This window comes from Balearica regulorum, chromosome 1 (assembly GCF_011004875.1).
Source record: "Balearica regulorum gibbericeps isolate bBalReg1 chromosome 1, bBalReg1.pri, whole genome shotgun sequence".
Classification (NCBI taxonomy): domain Eukaryota; kingdom Metazoa; phylum Chordata; class Aves; order Gruiformes; family Gruidae; genus Balearica; species Balearica regulorum.
The window spans coordinates 29,506,217-29,527,463 of NC_046184.1; the positions used below are offsets into that span (position 1 = coordinate 29,506,217).

At 39.6% G+C, this 21,247-nt stretch overlaps 1 protein-coding gene across 1 annotated transcript in view; it reads left to right on the forward strand.

Annotated features, from left to right (window-relative positions):
• The first annotated feature begins 5,515 nt into the window (after window positions 1–5,515).
• The window catches only part of PPP1R3A (protein phosphatase 1 regulatory subunit 3A), a 33,488-nt gene continuing 17,756 nt past the window's right edge, over window positions 5,516–21,247 (forward strand). The window contains exon 1 of the mRNA XM_010308452.2: window positions 5,516–6,309. Coding sequence (XP_010306754.2) covers window positions 5,516–6,309 — 794 coding nt within the window. The remainder of the gene's footprint in view (window positions 6,310–21,247) is intronic.

The window sequence follows — 21,247 nt, forward strand, 5'->3', positions numbered from 1 at the left end:
TATTCTGCTATTTTAATACCGACTTTGTAAATGGAGAGGAATTTAAAGAAGGACTAGGCACACAGACTAGACTTTGAATGCCTACAAATACCTACAAATGCCTACAAATTAAATTAAGAATAAGCAAAACTATCTTATTAAGATTAAGGCTTTCAGTTTTAAGGGCAAGTTTTCAGAAACTGAGGCAACTGAGGTTTTTAAAGGGAACCAGACTGAAGAGTTTAGAAATTTAAATGTAGTAAAGCCCCAAAAGTTGAAAGCACAAAACTTGATGCAAGAAGAAAAAAATGTGTAGGAAAAGGCTCCATACTTGAACAGATGAACAATCCTTTCAGTAAAGGAGGTTTCTACAGGGAATAAAAGATAAAAGGGTGAGCAAAAGAGCTGCATTTGGAAGGACTGAAAGCCCTGATCTCTGAGATGAAGATAATTTTTTTTTTTTTTTTTTTTCAGATATGCCCTCAAGGAAAATATTCATCCCATGCTTCTGGGTATCTTGCTTGTTCCTCCTTTCTCCACATTATTTCTGGAATTACCTTTGTTTTCATCTGAGTCCTATCTTTAAAAGTGAAAGGGTGAAAATCTCTCTCCGCAAATCAAGGTTCCTTCTAAAACATATAAGGGAAATTCTCTGTTTTATCCTTATTCTTTGTGGGAATCTTCTTGTCACTGCATGAAAAGTCTGCAAAGCTTTGGCATTAGAGGGAGAACCACTTTCGCTGGCTCAGTGTCCAGTTTTATCTGAAAAGAAGAATCAGAGGCAGGGAAAGCATACTGTCTACTCTCACTATACAGACTTTTTCAAACCCGGGGAAGAAGATTCTTCTTCAAATATCCACACGTACCTTATTAAAGCAGATTTTTGTTACTGCATTTTCTACAGTGCTGCTAAACCATCAAATTGTTAGAAATCTGAGATTTCCCACAAAACACCACAACAAAGAAGGGGCTAGCTTTATCAGCCAGACTAGTTAAATTGGTTTTCATTTTGATTTGTCAATGAATGAAATGTTCTTGAAAAGCTGAATGGGGAAACCAGAGTGTTTGGAAAATCTGTTACTGTAATATAGTCTGTTCTGAATTTTCACTGTGCGATTTGTCTTTTCCTCTGTCAGTGTTTGGTGCTCTGTCATCAGTTTAGGTTAAAGAGAGTTTTGTCAGTGACTTAGCTGTAATTGTATGAATGCAGGCTATCCCCTTGCAATAATACTAATGTTTCAATTTTTTTATATTTACAGACTGCAATTTTTCCACTTGACACTATGAAAACAGCCCAAATTTTAAAGAATGAGCTGGTTTCTACTCTGGGTCGCAGAATAGACCAGTTGCAGCCATAGGACAAAGTTTCATAAAAAAAATAATCTAACAGTGCATACAATCTGTAACTAAAAGCAGAAAACAACTGCGGGCAGCTTTTGTCCTCACTCAGTCTTTATTACTGATATTTAACTTAAATCATGTGTAATTTAGAAAGAATATCTTCCTTTAGTGAAATGCTGTGCTATCTTCCTTAGCTCTGCATACTTTAAGAATGAACTGATGTTTCAAAATACCTCTTGCAATATGCCAACAATGTTTTTTTCTGAAGGATATAACCTTTAAAATCTTTCTTCTACCTCTTGTTCAGCACTTTTGACCATTCAAGAGTCAGCTAGAATAGTGTTCTCTGCAAGGAGAAAATGTTTTTATGCTTTATACTAATAGATTTATTTAATAGTAGTGAAGTTAGTAATACATCTCATACTCTCAGCTGAAGAAGTACAGTTTTCTAGGGCCCTAGGGAATACACTGTTAGGAAGCCAAGTGGAACCAGATTTTATACTGTTCATCTTTAGTTCATGCTTAAGACATAATTGTTTTTCAGTTGACACAGAAAGGTATATTCTCTCTCCTTCCAGTTAAGACCAAGAAAGATCAGCTGGTCAGTGCCAATAATAGATATGCCGAAAACATAGGCAGGTGCAAGTATTTTTTAATTAAAGGTCTATTTGACTATTGCTTTTGTTGCTCTGCTGTCTGTTTAATTAAGTCCCAACCTTGCTAACTCTGTGTCATTCTTCCCTGTGATGTTTACTGTGCTGTTCAATAGAGAAGCTATCCCATATAGAGCTGTCTAATTTTCTACACAGTCTTCCTCCATTCCACCTGTTGTTTCCACTGTCACTTAAACAGTGTTTAAGAACACCTGGAAACCATTTGCCTTGACCCAACATTTGAATTTGGTGTGTTCAAAAACAGTAAGGCTTTAGAAAAGAAGCAGTTGGAGAAGTTGTCCCATTAAAATATTCTAGTATTACCTGTTGCTTTTACAGTCTGAAAGGAAATAGTTACTCTGTCGTCTCATTTAGGTATTTCTGGGCACTGTTTTGCAAGATGCAGAGAACAAACGATATTATTTTTCATTACAATATTTTCACAGTGTTAATGAAATTCTTATATGTATAGCTATGCTTGCATAGGTGTAACTTTATATACACTTTTGATAAAATACTTGCACTGCCATGAAAAGTTTAACCCAGTACAAACTGTCCAGACAAGTCCTAAATCAGGTGGAGAACAGACATAAACCTCTACTCCTCACCACTGAAGAAGACGAAGTTTATGGGTAGGAAATTGCTTTCCACAAGAGTGTAGCCTTTGTTCTTGTTGGTTTCCACTTTTATAACAATTGGTATTTCTTTCTTATGCAAAGGCAGAATTTTTTCCCTCTTTTATATGGTTTATTTCTTACATAGCGTTTTTCCGTTTCTTATTTTAAATGACCTTACTAAGTACATGCTGCTTCTCTCTAGATAATGGCGTGAGACTGAAGACTTTGTCACTTAGTGGTAGCACTTATGCTAAACAGCTAAATAACCCCTTGGTTCCCAGCTCCCATGTTTCTTTACATCCAGTAGAGAAGCAAAGGATTTGAACTCAGTGAATGGCAAGACGGTTACAGGTGCACAGAATAATCTGAGTCAATTAAAGTCACTGATATTACTTGGTTTAAAATAATAAATATTTGAATATATCCTTGTTTTCAGAATATCGTGCAGCCCTGGTCATGGCATGTAGTGATTTGTTTATGGCTTGGGCAGAATGTGTATCCTAGTACCTCCTGAAGCCAATGGAAAGGGTCTCCTTGACGGAACTGGTGCTGGACTGGGCCAAGACAAAACACTATTTGGTTTCAGCAATCATTAAGAAAACTAAAATTTCAACAAAAATAATCAACAGATCAAAACCCTCTTCAACTGAACTTTATTTTCATACAGTCTAGCAGAAATACTAGGTTCCATGGTTTTTCTTTTTCTGCTTTTCTCCTTCCATTTTCAACTAGAAATTAACCCATTCTCAAAGCATGCCTTGGTCTGAGATACATCCTTCCTTCTGCTGAACGCAGTCAGTGGGCATCCCTCCTCCTTCCTGCACCTCTTACCTCCATGACCTACCAGAGTCCACCAGGGAAGACCTTCCCTTTTGCATTTGTCTACACAGCTTTTTGTAAAGAAACATACAGAATGAAAAAGGGGAATTGGCTTTTCACAGAAATAGGTGTAACTATTACAGTAACAGTGTCATAAATAAGTTCTCCTTGTTTGCATAACTACCACAGCAATATTTTCTTAGATTGTGTTGACAGAAGAAATTGAGTTGCCATTATAGCAAGAAGCCTCATTTCCCAAACTGTACCTAATTCACTTGATACAAAGCCAAAACATGCATGCATCCAATCAGTTCTGCAGCTGTGTAATGCAGAGCAGCAAGTGGGAGCGGGCAGAAGTAATGCTTCTGGGATCCCACTGAGAAAAACTTTGGACTCTTCTGTTGGTGGAGCTCTGGAGATCTCACTCCTTTCTTAGACACTCATGAATACATGACTGGGTAGCACTACCATCTAGCTTTAAACAAGAAATCTTGAGTGCTTTTACTGTTGGCCCATGTTGAAAAATACAGCATCGTACAGCACTGTTCAAAATCAGCAATATCCCAGAAGTTTATAGGTTATGGTAGGGGTTATGTATTTTATGGTAGAAAGCTATTTTTTAAATCTCTCCTTATATGCCATTGCCTCAAAGTATGATGGTGCTAGGGAAGTATGAATATTTGTGCAATAGCAGGTGGGATGGCTATTGAGAAGTTAGGACGGAAAAGCACTGGAAAGACCTGAAGATGCTCTCATGGAGTGGGAGGATGCCTCATCAGAAAAGGGGATGCATGGTAATGTGTGATTTATCTTGTTGTCTGGTAACAGACATACCCAAGTCAGCTTTAAATTACCAGTGACACTGTAACAAGAGGGAGAAGAATTCAAAGTGGCCTGCAAGACCTGAGCCATTTGAAAATGTGAATGAATAATTAGGTTTCTAGCTTGTGCTGAGATCTGTGATGATGCCACTATTGCTGTCAGTCTCTGACGTGGCTAATTCCAACTAAGTCCTGTTATATACTGCACCATTAGATTATAGGGTAGGCTTACCCTTTGAGACAGACACATGAAAAATAAGAGAGGTTAAATAATATGAAGGTGACATTTTGAGTTCATGATCTTCGTCTCATAAAGACTGCATCTTTCCACACGTGGAATGCCATAAAAGTAAAAGCCAAATGCTAACTGATTAAGTTGATTGAGAAGCCATCATTTCATTTCATATCATGGGAAGATGTCTTGCACAAAGGTTGAAAACCCTTTAAACAGTGCTTCTTCCTCCTGTTTATAGCTGTGTGGCACAGGGTTTGTGTTTCAGGGTTGGCTGCATGAGTTAATTCTGCAAGTTGCTTTTCTCTCCATTTCTCTCCATTTGGCTGGATGACACTAAATGCAGTCTAGCACTAGATGATTTCATAATCTAATTAGTGGTGAATCCAGTCATATTTACAATGGTGCATTACAAGTTCATCTTCAGTGTACTCACTTCAATGTTTTATAGCATCCCTGGTTCATCTAAGTTGTGATGGCTAATCCTCACCTAGAAAAAGCTGGCATAGTCCTAGGATCTGTCCCACTGAGTTAGCATGGTATAAAGCCAGGGCAGAATGTGACATTGCGCTTTTACATATGAAAACATTGTAAAAAAAATTGGCTTTGAAAATATATGCAGGAATGGTTTACAATATAGAAACTATTTACCTGATGCAGTGTACATCCTAATCAGAGATGAATAGCTCCTCCTCATTTGTGCAACGTAATGAATTTGTTGTGCAACGTAATTCGATCATCTAAAAATAGACCCATTTGTGCAGTTTAACAATGCAAAGAAGTTAGGTTTTAAATACTATTTTTCTTCTTAGCACATAGAGCCACATAAAAATAGGAATGCAATATTTGAAATGTATCATTGAAATTATAACACCTAATACTGTCAGATGGACAACAGGCCAACATAGCTCACACACCATAGCATCTATTAATAGGCCTGACTCCCTTTTGCAATGTCAGCTGTAACATTAATCCTTGTTTTAAATCACAGTGTCTCAAATATCAGCTGCTACTAGTTGTACAGTTCTCTTTCAGTTTGTATCAGAGAGCCCAATGGAGTCTTTTGAAAGACCTAGTCAGGTTAGCACAGCTAACTTATTAGAAGTCCCCAGTGTAATTGATTTCTCTTCAGAGGACGAAGATGTTAAACCTGACATTAAACATCGTTTCTCTCCACTTCCCCGAAGGCGGAATTCTGCTTCTTCAGACGAAGAGGAGGCAGATATCCCCACCACCATTGCAAGAAAAGTTTCATTTGCTGATGCATTTGGGTTTGATCTTGTGTCCGTTAAAGAGTTCGATACCTGGGAAGTTCCAAATACAGGACAAAACGATGACATAGAAGATGAAGTTTTCCCTCAGGAGGAATATTTTTTCTCTCAACTGTTTACACTACCTGCTTCGCAAGAAGAACTTTTGCAAAAAGTGCGAGAGCAGAAAGTACTATTGGAGTCAATCGTGTTCTTGCCTGGGATTACCTGCATGAACGGTATTATACGAGTCCTCAATGTATCCTTTGAAAAACTGGTGTATGTTCGAATGACACTGAATGACTGGGTCAGTTATTATGACATCCTTGCAGAGTTCATGCCTAATTCTTGTGGTAGTGAAACCGATCAGTTCTGCTTTAAGATTTCTTTGGTGCCTCCTTATCAGAGAGATGGAGCTAAGGTGGAGTTCTGTATACGCTATGAGACATCGGTTGGTACCTTCTGGGCAAACAATGACGACAAAAATTACACACTGATTTGTCACAAGAAAGAAACTGTGCCCAGGGTGGATAATAAACCACACAAAGAGGTTACTGATAGACATCTTAAAGGCTGCTTAAAGATGACACAAAGCAGGTATGATTACACTTTAACTTTTGGTAATTTCCAGTATAGCTGGCTGATTCTAACGTTCTATGTGTGCTTACTGGAGCTAACACTGTCCGTACTGTTTTCTTCTATTGTTTTTTTTTTTTTTAACAATAAATTAGACCAAGATTGTTTTCAGTAAAGCTCTTGTATGTATCAGCCAGTAGTTTTCTGCAGACAGATTGGTTTGGATCATAGTTTTAATATATGGCGTACATGCCACTCATTGGAAAAGTAGTGTGAGCATCTGTAAATTATGGGCTGCGTACTGATTTTGATCTCTGTAGGATATAAATTGATCTGATATCAGTGAGAGCTTTGCTCCAGACTGAGGTAGCTGTACAGTTAAAACACTTTACATCCGCTTCCTTGGTAAGTCAACAAAAATTTTAAAGCAAAACAAGTCCTGGGTTTTTACATGATTTATTTCATGGTTCATTCTCTACATGCAATTATTAAAACAGAAATGCCACTGGTGGTTCAGGAAGCTGATAACTCAGGGAAGGATTCTATAGTGCTTAGACTAGCTGGTACAAACTTTTCTGCAAGTGGTTTGGTTATTCTGCAAGTTGTGTATTAGGGTAACAACTCATTTTTCCTGCCACTGGTTGATGTTTTCATTTCACAAATGGTGAAGTGAATAATGATTTATAAGGCAGAAGTGATAATATATTAAAGAAAAAAGATATATAGAATTTATCTCATATATATTATTCTAATTATATGTAGGCAAGAACTATGTTAATTATAAAGTAGCAGTGGTTAACTTATAACTTAACCCCACATAAAGAGAGACACTCAGGAGTAGTAACTTTTGGCTTCTTGCTCTGTTTTTAACTTCTTTCTGTAAGCAAAACAATGTTGCCCATGAAAATCTGATTCTCAATTTTTTGCTCACCAAATTTGTAACCAAACCTGTATTTTATCTGCAGTGTCTTTTGCAAAGCTTAGATCTCAGAACTGAATTCATGTTGAGATTTTAGTTCCTATACTCTTTCCAAGTAAGGCAGCACCATTTGATTTCCCTGGTGCTCTTCCACTGGACTGAACGGATGGGGAAGGGGGAACAAAACTGCAGCAGTGGTGGGAGCTTAAGGAGAAGGGAGACAACCAGGGCTTCCCCTGTGCAGAACCTCCCTTCCCAAAACTTGTGTACTGAGAGCTTCTGCCAGCCCTAATCGCACGTCAGCCCTGTGAGGAGAAGTGTGCAATATGGCTTGGTGCCTGCATCAACACCATGGTGTAAGAGCAGCCCTGGGGCTAACCTGAGGCCCGATTCATAGCCAGTCCCCAAAGCTCTCCTCCTAAGTGTCCCTTGGGTCAGGTCTGGGAACCACGATGATGCTTCCATGGGGGAACATCTCGGTACGTCAGAGCAGAGGGAACGATACCTTTACCTACCGTGTGGTCAGATCCTGACATTTGTGGCTGGTTCTGTACGTTGTATCTGTCCTTCAAGAAGTGTCACACGATCCATTCTGGGTAAATAAGATAGCCTAAGGTCCCCTGCAGAAGGGCCGTGATATCAAATACCACAGGCATATGCAGGCAGTGTGACTTCAGCCTGAGTTCAGGTAGCCCACATGGAGCAGATGAGGGACACAGTGAGCCCTGGGCTTCCAGGACTGACCTGCAAATTTAGATGCAATTAAGCATCTGAGGTCGAATGACTCCGAAGAGTTTAATTCCCTGAAGTGTCCTGTGACATACCTAGTGCTAGCATAAGTTGTAGAAGTGTTTCTTCTGGAGGATCCTCTTTTACATGTATATGCTAAATATATTATACATGGCAGACAGAGAGGCATTTTAAAAAATTGGAAAGGAGATGTCTACTCCTTAACATAAAATTAACTTGTCTCTAATTAGAGTGTAAAGTTGTGTCCCTCCATATCAGGCTGCAGCAGAATGTATGTATGTATATGTGTGTGTGTATACATATATATATGTGTATATACATATATGTGTGTATTTGTTCATTTATACATATATGTATGTTTGTGATATTAAAACCAAAGTGGTCAGATTCTTGTTTGCATTAAGATCTGTTACACATTTTTGGCAAACAGTTAACTACTGCACTTCTGAGACCCTCTTTAGTGGCAGAAGGAGGTAAAGAGACCTTACAGTCAATGCGAAAAAGAGCTGAAAGTATGTTTGGAATACAGTTTCAGTGGTTGTGAAGGCTTCTGAAAGACAGTTCTGGCAGATTGTAATCCAGGACCAATTTTATGCTACAGGGACTTCATTGACTTCACAGGAGTTACAGCTTTCACCAGTGTAAATGAGGTCAGCATCAGGGCCTTTCGTTTCAAAAGAACGAAGATGCCAACCTCCGTTGCTCACTTGTTTTTCAAAGTGTCTTTGTACATGTTGCCCCTTTGAGTGAGGAGGAACACCTTGCAGACATCTGCAAAAGTACCTCATTATTCTCCTTCAGACCCTCATTAAAACTCCTTTGCTTTGATGTCTAGAAAAAAGTGCAAGAAAAACAAACCCCCCAAAATTGGCAAAGTGAGGCTGCTGGTGTGCTATGACTCCTTCATATCACGTTGAACAGCGCTGCCTGTTTCCCTGCTCTCCTCCACCAGCCCGTCTCTCTCTCTCTCACTTCTTGTTTTATATTCACATGATAAACTCTGCAGCATTTATATATACTGTGCTGGATGTATATAGAACATATAGCAAAGTGGGGGTCCTGGACCATAACTAACTTTTCTTAGGAGCTGCAGCAATGCAAACAGATAAACACAGAAGTAATGACAGTTTTACCTACGGTTCACACAATAAATATGCAGGTAAGGAATATTACTATCCATGCCCACAAGCCGGACATCTTAAAGATTTCTTTATAGCAATCTGAATAGAAGGATATTTTAACAGGACACTTATTTAGGCCCCTATTTCAAATTTAGAAACCTGTTATACCTTTTTTTTAAAAAAGAATCTTGGATCTGAGATATTTATGCTTTCTCTTAAAATGTGCAATTTACCTCTTCAGTTAAAAAATAAGACTGTTAAAGAATTATGTTTTTTAAGCAGAGAGTCTGATCCACTCTAGGGCATACTTGTGTGGCTCATTAAATGTCATTAGTGAGGATTAGTTGCGTTAGTTAAGTGAAAGGAATAATATGCACTTTCAGAGGATGTTACTGAGGAAACGCAGTAAGACTTTATCATGTTTCCCGTAAGAATATGAGCCAAGACAAAGTTGTGTGAATGAGGGCAACGAGGTGGCTTCTGACAGCATTATTAAGAAATAAAATAAAAATGGACTTAACCCTCAAAAGTTGCACCTGAAAAAAATGTTTGTGAAAAGCAAAACTGCATGGAGTAATTAATGCTGAAAACTGTCTAGATTTGGATATTCAGAACCACATGTCTTAAAATCCTGCCTGTTCATTACATGTTTCATTTGCTTTTGCTTCTATGTCTAGGCATGAACACACAGTCTCCTCTTAATGTTTCTTAACGTATTTGCTTCTAACTGTATTTTTCCAAGCTACAATTCTTTCCAACATAAATTTTAACAACTTTTGTGTTTTTCAAAAATCTTGAAAGGTTTCACAGGTACAAAATGTGGTTTGAAAAAATAGCATTAGAATGAATTTGTTTATGTTTTAGTCTGTCTGGAAGTATGCACTTAACTCATAAATATACTTTGGGGAAAAAAATTAACTCCTAAAATTTGAAGGCTGTCACTCAAAAAGAGACAGCTTCTGTCAGTAAACAACCCTGATTTCTATTATGTATATACATCTAAACATTCAGAAAAATGTAAATTAATTCTATCATCAGCTCCACTTTTTTGTCTTTTTGTTTGATTTTCATGCTTTTGGGACATGGATAATGATGCTGAACACAAATTTCTCCTGGTCCTCAGGTTTGGACCACATGATTTTGTTGTGGACCTAGGCTCCTACATCCATCTGATCAGACAGGGACTAGTTGTGTGTTGCATGAGACAAACTCCTGTAGATCATGCTGCACAGCGCAGTGATAACCATCTGCAAACCATTTTCCCTGTCACTGGTGAGGCTGCGCCCCATTTCTGTGCTTGGTCCTGGTTTGCCATCTGTCGAGAGAGCGGTGGGAGCAAGAGCACAAGGAAAATGGCTGATAAGCATGAGAATTGTTTTACTGAAGAGTAAAACGTGTATTTTTGACTCCTGTCCTCTGACAAGGAAAGGGGAGGCTAGTATTTTTATCATAACTGTTAGTGTTATTGCCCTCTTACCTCTCTGAGCCCACAAGTGTATCACTCTGAACTGATGTTGGTCCTGTGTTTTTTTTCATAATTGCCAGACTGTACGTTTCTTTGAACGGTAGTACATCAATTCACTTCCCTCCATGCCACCTTAAAACAGAACACAAAATAGGGCGATGTCTCCTACAAGAGCTGCTCTATGTACAATGAGCAGTGAGAATGAAGAGATTAGAAGCCCTGTGTCTGTGGGCCGCCAATGCCAACTTCAGCAGCATAAATACTGAATGGTTTTAAAGCAATTGCCAGTGAGAAAACTTCTTCTGTGCATGAGTACTACCCCATCTTCAGCTGCAGTCTCATCCCCTTTCTGATGGAAGGCAAAGGAAGTAAGCTGCTGAAGATCCTGGCTGGCAGGACGGCACTGTGCTCGGTCAGTGTTCCCCGGGCAGATGGCAGACCAGTGCCTAGGTTGCCTTGAGAAATGCAGTTCTGCATCAGCTCCTCTCGGCCTTTCCCACAAACCAACGATGTGATTAAAAAATCAAAGACTTCTGAGGAAGATGTTTGGAAATAGCTTCACATGTACTTTGCTATGAGGAACAACTGTATTATTCCCAGCTGGTCCATTTAAAATATGGCATTTAAATTATGTTCCCTTTTAATCCTTGTTCTTTTGATTATTGCACATCATAATCAGAAAGGGAAAAGGAGAGCAGAAAAGGTGTTATAACACACGTCTTCTTTGTGTACTGCTATTTAATCTCAAGGTTGTTTCTGGCATCTCAAGTCACAAGTTACACCTTGATCAGCATACAGATATGGGATTTGACTAAAGTTTCTTACTATTATTAGGAAGTGACTGCAGTCACCGTTTTTACCAGGAGAGCAGCTGCTAGAGAAGCTATCCATTCACAGGGAGCCAGCTAAAAGCAGCGCTCCTCTGCTGTTCAATCTGACCTAGTATTCCCAGCCCTTCTCTTGCCTCCTGGTCATTGCCAGTCTTTGCCACCTGTAGAAGTAGGTAGCACTGGCACCAAAGTAAGACTTCTCCAGGTACTCGAAGACCGTGATTATCAGGGGCACGGGTTAATTATTTAAGGTGGTCTAAAATATATTGTTCAGACAAGTAGGGTAAAAGCAAGCTGTGGAACTGAGGCTGAGTATTAGGACATGCTTCTCAATAGTGACTGGAGTTATCTTTTAAGGAAATTGCTGCAGCCTTACCCTCCAAAGTAATTTAAAGTAAGTTAAGATAATCCAGTTGAAAAATGTTCTACAGGGAACATTCCTACTTGGCCAGGAACTACGCTCAATGGTCTTTTTTCTATCTGTCTAATCATAATATTTCAAAATCCTGGCATACTTACTATTTGAATTATGAAATACATTAAAGACCCTAAAGATAGATATCTAAGTTAATGGCATAAGGCTTTGAATGCTGTCACAGAAAAGCTGAAGAAGCAGGTGGAAGTTACGGATGAGAATGGCATGCACAGAGCAAATAGACACTTGCTAACCGTATCTATGTTCTCCTAACTGGCGAGTACCTGCAGACTAAAAAACTGTCTCATTTTTGCTTTTGGTTATCGTGAACTGTGCTACCCATGTGCCAGCCATTTATTGCACTGGAAATATTAAAATAAGCTTCTAAACTTTTAAGTAACAACATATGAAAATAACACGTTGCTTTGCTGGCAATCTTAGTGTAGTATTTACTCTGGATCTAATTAGTATCAGTGGTTTCTCACTCACTTCCATAATCTACTGTAGAAACTGCTCTCACTAACATTACAGAAAAGAAAATTGTGCTCTAACGTATGGGAAATATTGGTTGCTATAAAGCTTTTTTGCTTGTTTGCATAAAAACATATAAAACTGATGCTTTGTAATCTGAGTATCATTTCTCAACCATATGATAAGTAAGTACTTGTAATTATACATGCATTGCTTGGCTTTACACTTGTAAGATTTTTTTTGCAGTTGCTACAATTTCATCAGTTTATTTAAATATGCCAATACTGTAACACTATTACAACTGACTCGGAGCTCTTTAATGCAGCAACTGGCTTGATCCTGCAATAGGCACAATAAATAATTTAATGGACATCAGGATTCTCACTGAACTTTATAGAACTCTACATGTGTAAAACTATCCTTGAATGTTAATATTTACAGGACCAGAACTTATTTCTACGCTCTTTCAGATCATTGATTAAGGACCTTTGGACAAATAGAAATATATTGTTCAAGAAACCCCTGTATTCCATTGTTCAATGACTCTTTCTTTTAGTGAGATATCTGTTTTGCAAATTGAACCAGGCTGGTAATGACCATTTCAATACTCTGTCTCCTGTCCACTGTTCAGGTATCACAGTTCATAAATGTTCAGCTGGAAAAAAAATTATTCCATTACATTCACCTTGACTTGGCTAAATGTTAGTCCTAAAAAAATGTTTAAAGTCAGTGAAACATTAACTGAGAGCACTGGAGTCATATTTAATCAATGCATTCACTACCAGTGTCATTTGAGCTGTTTATTCTGATTATGAACTTTAAGCCATGATCCAGCCACAGCACTGCGGCTCTGAAATTGAAGCAATTGATTCAGCTACAGTGTGAGTCCAGAGAACCAACCGCCCATCATATTTTTAAGATAAAATATATATTATCTTCTCATTTACAAAAGGTAGAGAAAATGGTCCAAACAAATACTTTGCAAGCTAAATGCAGTCCCTGCCTTAGTGGAAAGGAAGGCGTAAGAACTTTTAAACACCTTGGGAGCATGTTAGAAGTGGCTATTTGATCCCTAGGCCTTCAGTGACACACAAGAAAATATTAGTTGATATGCCAAAGCATAATGGGGGGCTTGGTTTTCTGACTGTCCCTCCACTCTCCTCCTGATCTGTGGAACCACCTGATACTCTGACACTAAACCCAAAGATTTATTACCGCTGGTAACTAATACTGGTCCTAAAGAACACAGAAGAGCACTGAGCTACACAATTGAATGTGAACTAGGTAAAGCTGGCAGGTTTTTCTTACCTTGCACTTAGGTGCGCCAAGTAGAATTGAATTTACATTTTGCTTTGATGCATAATAATTGTCCCTGCAATACTGTTTATGGCTGCTGGACATTAAGCATAAGATGTTCAAGCCTGGAAGACCTCATGTTGTGGTAGAGGGTTGGGGAATTAGTCAGTCTTTCTCTTTCCCCAGCTACCCTAGTAAATCTGCACCAGTGTCTCCTAGGTTGTATTCCAGGCCACCTTGGTAGAAATACTGATACGTATCGCACAGCTGCCTTCTTGCTGTGTGGCAGTAAGACAGCATGTGGGAAAAAAAAAAAGTTATAAAAGTCTCTTCTTGTCATGACAAAACCTGGGAATTTTATCCTTTTGAGATACTTATTGAATTTACAATTGCTTTCCAAGATTTATATCATAGTTGTCCTCTCTCAAGAATGACTGGCTAAGGCTTTTTGTGGTCACCCATTCTGTTCTCCTCCCCAAGGGTGGTATCTTTGTCTCACCTGACTGCCATCTGTCTGTCTACAGTCTCTCTAAGGCATCTGTCACCTTCTTGCATACGTGCCTCAGCATACTGCAGTCAGCCCCTAGGAAATGACACCCTTCTGACATGCCAGTAGGGGACTACTCCTCTATTTTTTTCCGTGTGAGATCCAGGAAAATACCAGGTGCCACATAAGCTAAGGTCTTTTTCCTCTCAGATATGTCCAAAATAGATACAAACCGAGAGAACTTCAAGACCTGTTGATGGTACTTGGCTTACTCTCCTTCAATCTTTTAAAACAGTGGGAGAAAGAAGCAAAAGAAGAGCAGAGGCTCTACCCCCAACTCCTTTCTACAACACCATTTTGATATTTGGTCATGGGCCTTCCAGACTAAATAGCAACCTAAGAAGTGTCTCATCTGACCTCGGGCCAAGCTTAGCCCTTAGGAAACTTGGCTCCTAACTCATGTTTTCCTCTTTTTCAGTAGCCTGGCCCTGGAGATAGGCATCCCAATAGTAAGGTGCTGTATTAGTAATTCACAATGGAGCTGGCAATAGATCTTCTGACCTTGTCCAGGGAAGTCTTTCCTAAAGAATTTCCTCGTTTCTCAAATAGCCCATTCTGTTGTGGGATTTATGCAATATTCTGACCAATCTGCATACAAAACAGCTATGTAAAAAGACTTCTGAACTGGTTTCTTTTCAACATTGTTATGAGTATATCATAATACGGTACAACAATCATAACAGAGCTATAAAAGGGTCTGATAAAAGTTGCAATCTTCCTGCTCATAGTTTCTGTAGCTTAATTTGAGATATAACTGACTTATTATGCATGGGTTTTTCTGCAATCTTCATACGTGTAGTCATGAGAATTGGGGATAGACAGGGCTATATTAAAAATTCAGGCCTGGCACCAAATTGATGATGGGCTCCTGGTTCAGACTGTATGGAACTAAAATCTTCAAATGGGCAGATATACATCTATATTTTCAAAAAAATTGTTCGAATGTTTTGCCATTAGAAGTCAAGGTCTTTTTTAATGAGCTAGAAAATAAAGACTAATTTCTTGGGACTCTGTTTGCTTTGAGGCTATGATTATTCTCATCCCAAACCAGGCCAATGCATTTTGTTCTGTGCCACCTATGTCCCTGCTTCAATCATAAACTAAGACTGAAAAATGAAAATATTAGTAATTGGAAAATATAATCCCCTGGATACCACCAATCCAATAATCTTAATAAAAATAGGTTTATTACAAACATTGCCTGAAGCCTACTGGGAATTATCTTTTCAGAAAAAAACACTTAAATTCCCTTACAGATACTCTCTTGATCAATTGTGCCCCTCGATACTATTAATCATCATACTATATACCTCTTATTCTGAGCATCTTTTTCCACTTTGCTTCCTTTCCCATTTCTCCTTGCTTAGAAGCTACTGATGGTCCTTCATTGTCCTTTTGCAGGCCCTTTTCTGGTGTCAGCCCCTTTCTTAGATGAGATGACCAAAACTAAGAGGTATTTCCTCAAGGTGGGGAAATACCACAGATTAACATTCTCTTCCTCAGATTTCAAATATTTAAGTAGGGGTTCTTTGTGGCTCTGTTTTTCTGCACAATGGTTGCTGGACTGTCTCTCCTGATAATAGAGTCTTCTATTCACATCATAGTCTCAAAATGGTAGCTGCAGTACAAACCTCCATTGCCATGCCAGCGTGCAATATCCTCACCTACTGCTCTAATGATGTGTGGGTCACTCCGTCGCCATGTCTCTATCCTCTTCGTCCTGACTATCAACAAGGGACCTAATTAGTGTCAGTCCTGTTTGTTTCGTGACACCTATTTACTAAGAACTAGATTGAGCCTTCTCTAACACCACTGGTAGTTGAAGGTCATATAAGAAAATCAATCATCTTGCCTAGATTTGTAATAAGGGCTCTGATTTTATGTACAGGTTCATTCTAATAGGATCACTTGCAATGACACAATATTTTAAGATATTATATAGTAATTTCTACTTAATATTCACACAGCTATTCATTTATGGCTGTTGATTTTCTTTGCTTTAATTTCTGAATCTTTTCCTGTGTGCTCTCAATTGGTTTGGAATCTAACAATGTAATTTAAATTATTGTTTTCTACATTGTTTAAATTATTTTTCTGTTGTGCTTCTATTTTTTAAATACCTCCTGAAAAAGTTAAATGTATAAACAGAAGGCAATGATGCTGACACACGTGACATGGAATAGCAGTGTCACCATTCAGGCACACATAACATGACATCTCCCAAGGAGGGATCATTTGAAGCCGAAATGCTCTTTTAGGTAGGAATTGGCCATATTTTCAGGTAAAGCCATGTGGCAAGTAGAAATTTGGGTGTGTGCGTTAGGAGCCCAGAACTGAGGAACGGTGCTGGCTGAGCTTCAGTCGCCCTCCGCTTTGTTGTTGGCACGGACAGCAGTGCTCCACGCCGTGCTCACACCGCTCTCCCCAGTCTTTGTCTGTAATTTGTGCAGCTGTTGGTTTCTGCTCTAGCTAAGGTCTAGCTCCCTGGACTCGAGCTTGTGTAGGAGGCAGTTATTTCAGCCTGAGGATGCAGCCAGCTGCCCAGGCCCTCAGCCCAGCCACCTCCCGAGCTCTGATCCCTAACACCTCCCTGAACTTCGGTCCGGCGCCATGGGTTTCCAGCACAGCTGTGACGCCCCTACCTAGCATTAAGATCAGCTTCTCTTAACAGTATGTAAAAGCCTGAAAACGACTCAGAGCATTTCCCTGAAAGGTGGCACAGCTGAGTACTTAGTTTCCTTGCAACTTTCTTTCAAAGCCACTTTACTGCTTTTTTTTTTTTTTTTTTTTTTTTTTTTCCCCCACTAATGGATTTGGTACTTCAGAGCTCACACATGCTGCAGCGTTGACACTGACTGCCTTTTGCTGATTGCCATCTTTGCTCTGCTGTTTACTTTGTCCTGTCCTCGCAAACCCTGGGCAGGCTCTCCACAGTTCTGATTTTATGTGCCCAGCACCCCTACCTTCTCGGCCAGTCATAATTCTGTGTCCAGTTGTTTAGTGCTCTCCCTAGAGTCTAATATTTGCATTTTATTTCATTGGGTTTTATCCCTCTGTCCTATCTTAAAAGGACTGTTTAATTTTCTCATTCAGTAATGTCACTTTTCTTGTGTTTTCTTCCTATCTACCATAGTCTATCTCAACATGTCTTCTAGTAAGGCTGCACACTAATCTTCATATGCTGGAAATCTAGTTTGAATGATTGAAATTCTTTAGCAATCATAAAATACCTTATTCTGTATTTAGATGATTCCTAAGGAAAAAAAATGTATTCCCTTAATTTCTCGCAAATTCTTATCAATACCTTTATATACAAATTGTTATAAAGATAAGCTATTCTTATCTAATGGTTTCTAGGAGTTTAAGACTGTCTCAGCAGGAGTTGCTGAGGGATGAAACTTCTAATGATGATTTAAAGCAGTGAAGTGTGTAGGCTGAAACTGAAATAATTATTGCTGTAACCCTCTAAGCACTCTAAGTTCCTCAAGAGAAAATACTTTGTTCAGAACAGACCCTGAACAACAAAATGCCAAAAAAGTAAAATAATAATAAAAAAAAAACCCTTGGAGCAGGATGATAATTTAGAACTAGAATCAGTATAATGTGAGGATGTTCTCAACAACTGCTCACAAATGCATCAGACATCACAATTAAAAAGGAATAATAATTATGGCCCCATTCTAAAGTATGTAATATTCTATTCCATTCAATAAGCCATGAACACTTTAAAACCATCAGTGTAATCCACAAACCTATATTTACAACATTAAACTGGATGTTCTGCCTTTTCAATAACTGTCATCTCATCTCTATTATTTTCACCTCAGACTCTAATTGTTTCTTTTATAGGAGCTAACCTACCAGTGTCCTTGGCAGTACAGTTTATGGCTCATGCATTTACAGTAATTGTTTGGGCAATTTGCCACACAGTATAACAATCTTCACATCACAATCAGTTTTTATAATAAACAGCATTAGTTGTGAAAAATACAAGTGATGCATGATTCTTATGGTAGATAAAGGGCACTGAAGATGCCCTTTAGAAAAAGAAAGGAAAATGCTCAAGCCTTGAACTGCTTGAGAAAAATACTGATGTCACAATAGAGCTAATTAATTTGATGGTACAAACAAGAGGGGGAAAGGGCCTTGCATTCATTAGTGTCAATTCCAAATGAGAGCATACCGTTCATAAAAATAATATTCTGCCTTCGTTTAGACAAAATGGGCAGGTAAACAAATCAGAAATAAGCACCAGTTCCTGCAATAACGATGATTTCGCTCCTTAGCTTTATGAAGGCTCTTTCTCTTCTTTAGCTGGAGGGAGCTCAAATTCTGGGTTGGTACGATTTGCAGGTAGACCTCTGGACGAGGTCAGATCCTGTTGTGCACCAGCCTGGCTGGCTCCAGTGTGCCCAGCACTGCCAGGCTACTGGGTACTGGAGCCTTTGTGCATAGTACTGGTCTGCTGCTGGGAAGCTGAGCACTTGCTTAATGGCTTCTCTACACAAGCCATAGGTGGCTGCACATAAAGATGACCCCACCACATGTGGCTCTGCTGAAGACATTTTGTGGCCTCTCAATCTTTAACTGCCCAGAAATAACAGGTCAAGCTTGGTGGGGAGGCTGTTTGACACACCTCCAGCAGGCACAGTGTCCTGCATTAGAAATTCTCCAGAGGACAAGAAGGTATGTATCCTCTTAGGTATATGGTCTCTGAGCAACTGATATCATCTACTTGGAGTTGTGCAAACATTCGACACTGTCCTGCACGACATCCTTGTCTCTAAATTGGAGAGACATGGATTTGATGGATGGACCATTCAGTGGATAAGGAATTGGCTGCATGGCAACACTCATTGTGGTCAATGACTCGATGTCCAAGTGGAGATCAGTGACGAGTGGTGTTCCTCAGGGGTTGGTACTGGGACAAGCACTGTTTAACATATTTGTTGGTGACATGGACAGTGGGATTAAGTGTGCCCCTAGCAAGTTTGCTGACGACACCAAGCTGTGTGGTGTGGTTGACACGCTGGAGGGAAGGGATGCCATCCAGAGGGACCTTGACAAGCTGGAGACGTGGGCCTGTGTGAACCACATGAAGTCCAACAAGGCCAAGTGCAAGGTTGTGCATGCACATGGGTTGAGGCGGTCCCAAGCACAACTACAGGCTGGGAGGAAAATGGATTGAGAGCAGCCTTGAGGAGAAGGACTTGGGGGTATTGATTGATGGGAAGCTCAACATGACCCAGCAATGTGCACTTGCAGCCCAGAAAGCCAACCGGGTCCTGGGCTGCATCAAAAGAGGTGTGACCAGCAGGTCGAGGGAGGTGATCTTGACCATCTACTCCACTCTGGTGAGACCTCACCTGGAGTACTGTGTCCAGCTACGGGGGCCCCAGTACAGGAGAGACATGGAGCTGTTGGAGAGAGCCCAGAGGAGGGCCATGAAGCTGATCAGAGGGCTGGAGCACCTCTCCTATGAGGACAGGCTGAGAGAGTTGGGGTTGTTCAGCCTGGAGAAAAGGTGGCTCCAGGGAGATCTAATTGCGGCTTACCCAGTACCTGAAGGGGCCTACAGGAAAGATGGTGAGGGACTGTTTATCAGGGAGTGTAGTGACAGGACAAGGGGTAATGGGTTTAAGCTGAAGGAGGGTCAATTTAGATTAGATGTTAGAAAGAAATTCTTCACTGTGAGGGTGGTGAGGCACTGGAACAGGTTGTCCAGAGAAGTTGTGGATGCCCCATCCCTGGAAGTGTTTAAGACCAGGTTGAATGAGGCTTTGGGCAATGTGGTCTAGTGGAGGGTGTCCCTGCCCATGGCAGGGGGGTTGGAACTAGATGATCTTTGAGGTTCCTTCCAATCCAAATCATTCTATGACTCTACAGTTATGCTGGTGCACAAGCAAGTAATCCTCAGCCTCCTTGTCATCTCCACGCCACCTGACAGCCCTGGCTTGTTGCTGAGGCACAGTGAAGCGAGGCCCCAGGAAGCACAAGGTTGGCTTCAGACCAAGGTTGTACCTCCTGTTCTTGAGTTAGGCTGTGAATTCTCTGGCAGCACCAGGGCTTGAGACTAATATTTATAGCGTGCTAGAACCACGTGCGATAAGAAATCGTGGAGTGGTTGTATTACAAGACTATAACCTCAGCAGCTGATAACATGGGCATCAATTTAAATCAGTAGGAGACTTGTCCCTATAGTAAGTTTTGGGATGAGCCTTATGGAGGCAAGGAATGAGTTTATCTTTACTTGTTAAATATTTAGTTCATATATTCAGCGAGAGAGATTAACTATGGACAACCAATTACAAGAGAAGTCAAAGTCTGCACTTTCGAGACCCATACCAGGATCCTTGGAGGCTCCTGAACCCCTTTTGTGAGCTGTCGTACAAAGACAAAGAGGCCAGGATACAATTTGGATCTAGACCCCAGAGGGTAGGTGGGATGTATTTTCAGTTGTAGTCTCACCATGATAATGAGACCAGAATCAAGCTTATGTTTTTAACATTTTTTTTTTTATATATAGTACTAGCTTTTTTTCCCTCCTTGCATTTTCTTCTCTCCATGAACTGGTTTTACTAATATTTTTTCCCCTATCCCACTGGTACTTTAAGACCAGTACAAATAGAGCAATATTTTAAATGTAATTTTCCCATAAGCCAACTGTTTAGGGGGGGGTTATGTTAGTAAAGAAATCGGTTGAATTCTTACTCTACTGTGTCTTACAAAGAATTTAATAGGACTTTAAAGCTCTGTTTAGAACTTTACACATACACAACCTTTCCTATTGATTTCCAAAATTCCTTCTTCCTTAGAAATTTTTTTTGTTGTGTGTTCATGAGTTTTGAATGACATTACATACAATACTACTGAAGTTCAGAATTACATGTGGAAAATCCTTTATTTAGTTTCTCATAAATGTTCTTTTAACCCAACTCCTCCAACCCTGTTGTAGGCTTTCTGCTTCCAAAGTGCATGTAAATTTTTAAAAATAATTTTTGTTGTTGCTTTTTAAAAAAATGCATGTAGTTATTTCCTTTTCTACTTCCTTTTGACATGACATCTGCTGCTAATGATACAAAAATAACCAAAACAAACTACCAGCCCTTCCCACATGCCCCTCCTCTCCCTAGCTGCATGGGGTT